A 2,320-nucleotide genomic window follows, 5' to 3' on the forward strand; every position below is an offset into this window, starting at 1 on the left:
TTTCTTACCTCTTTCTTCATCGTCCTTATCAGCTTTTCCTTATACTCTTCTTCTGCAAGGACAAGAAGGGGGATTTGACTCAGCAGGTTAATTTTTACCGTTTGTGTTACAGTGTAGCAACAACGTTAAGCAAAATTAAGCTAAAACAGATTATATTTTCAGAACTTTAAGATAGAAATTTAGGGAAAAAACCTGTTTCCCCTTACTTACCATCTATGACGATCGACATCTTGGCGGTTTTCGATTCAACGATCTCACACGTGTTCTCCCCCAGCGCCGATATGGATAAAGTCCCTTATAAGAGGTCAAAATGCGACGCTAGAGCACGTCAAACACACCTCCCTCGCGAACGGCCATCACAACTGTGCGCTCGTTGCCGATTTTCACGACTTGGTGTCTGAGGCTCAGCGGCTAGCTCGGCCTGACAGCTGAGCGCAGAACGAGTCTATTGGTGGGAGGGACGTCGGCTGCTATTGATTGTATAGATGGCGTGAAAAGGAGGTTTATAGGGTTTGGATTCTTTATACTTACACGATTTGATCCTTTTAATGTAAGATTTAGAGGGATTTTAGGAGGATTTTGAGTGTTGTTCTAAGGAATTGTCCTTCTTATACTTGTAAACAAACCAACAAGTGAGATGACTGGAGGAAAGGTTGATTTTGCGTTAATTAGGGAGGCTACGCGAATAGACCTCGTCAAATTGCTGGACAAGCTACCTGGCACGAAAGTAAGTTGAATGGATTACCAATTTTCCCTCTATATTATATACAAATGAGCTAGAAATGTTACCACTGATAGTTCCTGGAGACTTGAGGAGTTTAAATGGATGTTTTTTTCAATAACCGGCAGCCTATCACTGATTGAAGAAAGGCAAATATATTTTAATATGAATTCCTGTACCCATAACTAGGTTATAGTTTCAGTTTCACATAGCTGTATGGCACAAGGTAACTTTACCTGTTATGGTTAGAATGACAAAGTATAGACACTTCATCTTTGTTATTTCCTTCACAAGTTGATAATAAGGAAGTTCTGCAGCATGTAATAATTTAGTATGCAATTACAGGAAAATGTAATGACACAATCATAAAGAAAAGGAAAAACTACATGATGCTTAAAATAACCTGTTAAGGCAAATGATAACACCAGAAATGGAGAAAATAGGGCACAAAAAATGCAGGGCAGAGTCTATTGTGATTGGATGGGGGTCTGGGGCAGAGACCATGGTGGGGAAATACAGCAATAGGGTGGGGATCTGGAGGTGAAGCCCCTGGGTTAGGAAAGTTGGAAAATCTTTACACACTAAGCTAGGACACACGAAGCTAGGGCAAATTGAGGATGGTATTCTTGTAGAGGACTAAAATTTGCAGTCATTTTACATGAAATAATCTGCAGACATGAACAGTAATACCACAAATAAAGGAAAAATTATTGGAAAGTTTCAGATTATCTTGCTGTGCATATTGAGGTGAAGACAGTGTTTGGGAGGCAGAGCCCCACATCAACCCTCCAATTGGACAATGCCCGAAGGGCATGTCCAGTCATGGCAACTTATATTGTTAAATAAATTTTGTGACATGGTGTTGGGGACATCATCTCTGGCAAGTGCGTCTTTAGTGTAAAGAATTAACGGAAAGTTTTTGGTTAATACAGCAATATTTATTGATCCCCAGGAGTGGCTGGAGTAATAGGAACTTAGTCTCAGATGGGTTCAGTGATTTCATAAACAATTAGCAATACCTTCACTTTTTATCATTTGCAGTGAAATATAACAAAAAATACATGCAGGTTATAATGTGAATTATTGAAGCAAGGAATAATGATTGCAAGGTTCTATGGCTGTATGAAACTAAAAAATTACTGAAACTAGGTAAACCTACTGAATTTAACTTCATTGAATACTTAGACATATGTATTGACTTCAAAGCTGTAGTAAAGACACCTATCTTGTGAATCACCTTTCCAGTCTGATAGAATTACCCTGAGAATTGGCTAACTAGGAGTAATGGGTATAAATTCAGTATCATAGAACCATATGGTACAAGGGAAACTTTGCCTATAATGGACAATGCAATAAAATTTAGGACACTTTACTTCAGAAGTTGATAATAAGAAAGTTGTACACATAGTTCTCTGGTACACAATTACATAGTGACACCACTAAGGTGAGAAAAATTTAATGACACTATTATAAGGGGAAGGAAAAAAGTAGACACATTGATACATGAAATAATATGTGCATGAAAAGTATAATGTTAGAAATTTAGAATATAGGTCCCAATAAGCACTGTGTGGATCAAGTGGGGCCTGGGAGCTGAGC

General features: G+C 38.3%; 1 protein-coding gene across 1 annotated transcript in view; it reads left to right on the top strand.

Annotated features, from left to right (window-relative positions):
• The first annotated feature begins 581 nt into the window (after window positions 1-581).
• The window catches only part of LOC125046630 (vacuolar protein sorting-associated protein 33A-like), a 12,114-nt gene continuing 10,375 nt past the window's right edge, over window positions 582-2,320 (top strand). Inside the window, exon 1 of the mRNA XM_047644464.1 lies at window positions 582-727. Within this exon, the coding sequence (XP_047500420.1) occupies window positions 638-727 (90 nt within the window). The 5' untranslated portion in view covers window positions 582-637. The remainder of the gene's footprint in view (window positions 728-2,320) is intronic.

This window comes from Penaeus chinensis, chromosome 39, assembly GCF_019202785.1.
Source record: "Penaeus chinensis breed Huanghai No. 1 chromosome 39, ASM1920278v2, whole genome shotgun sequence".
Lineage (NCBI taxonomy): Eukaryota > Metazoa > Arthropoda > Malacostraca > Decapoda > Penaeidae > Penaeus > Penaeus chinensis.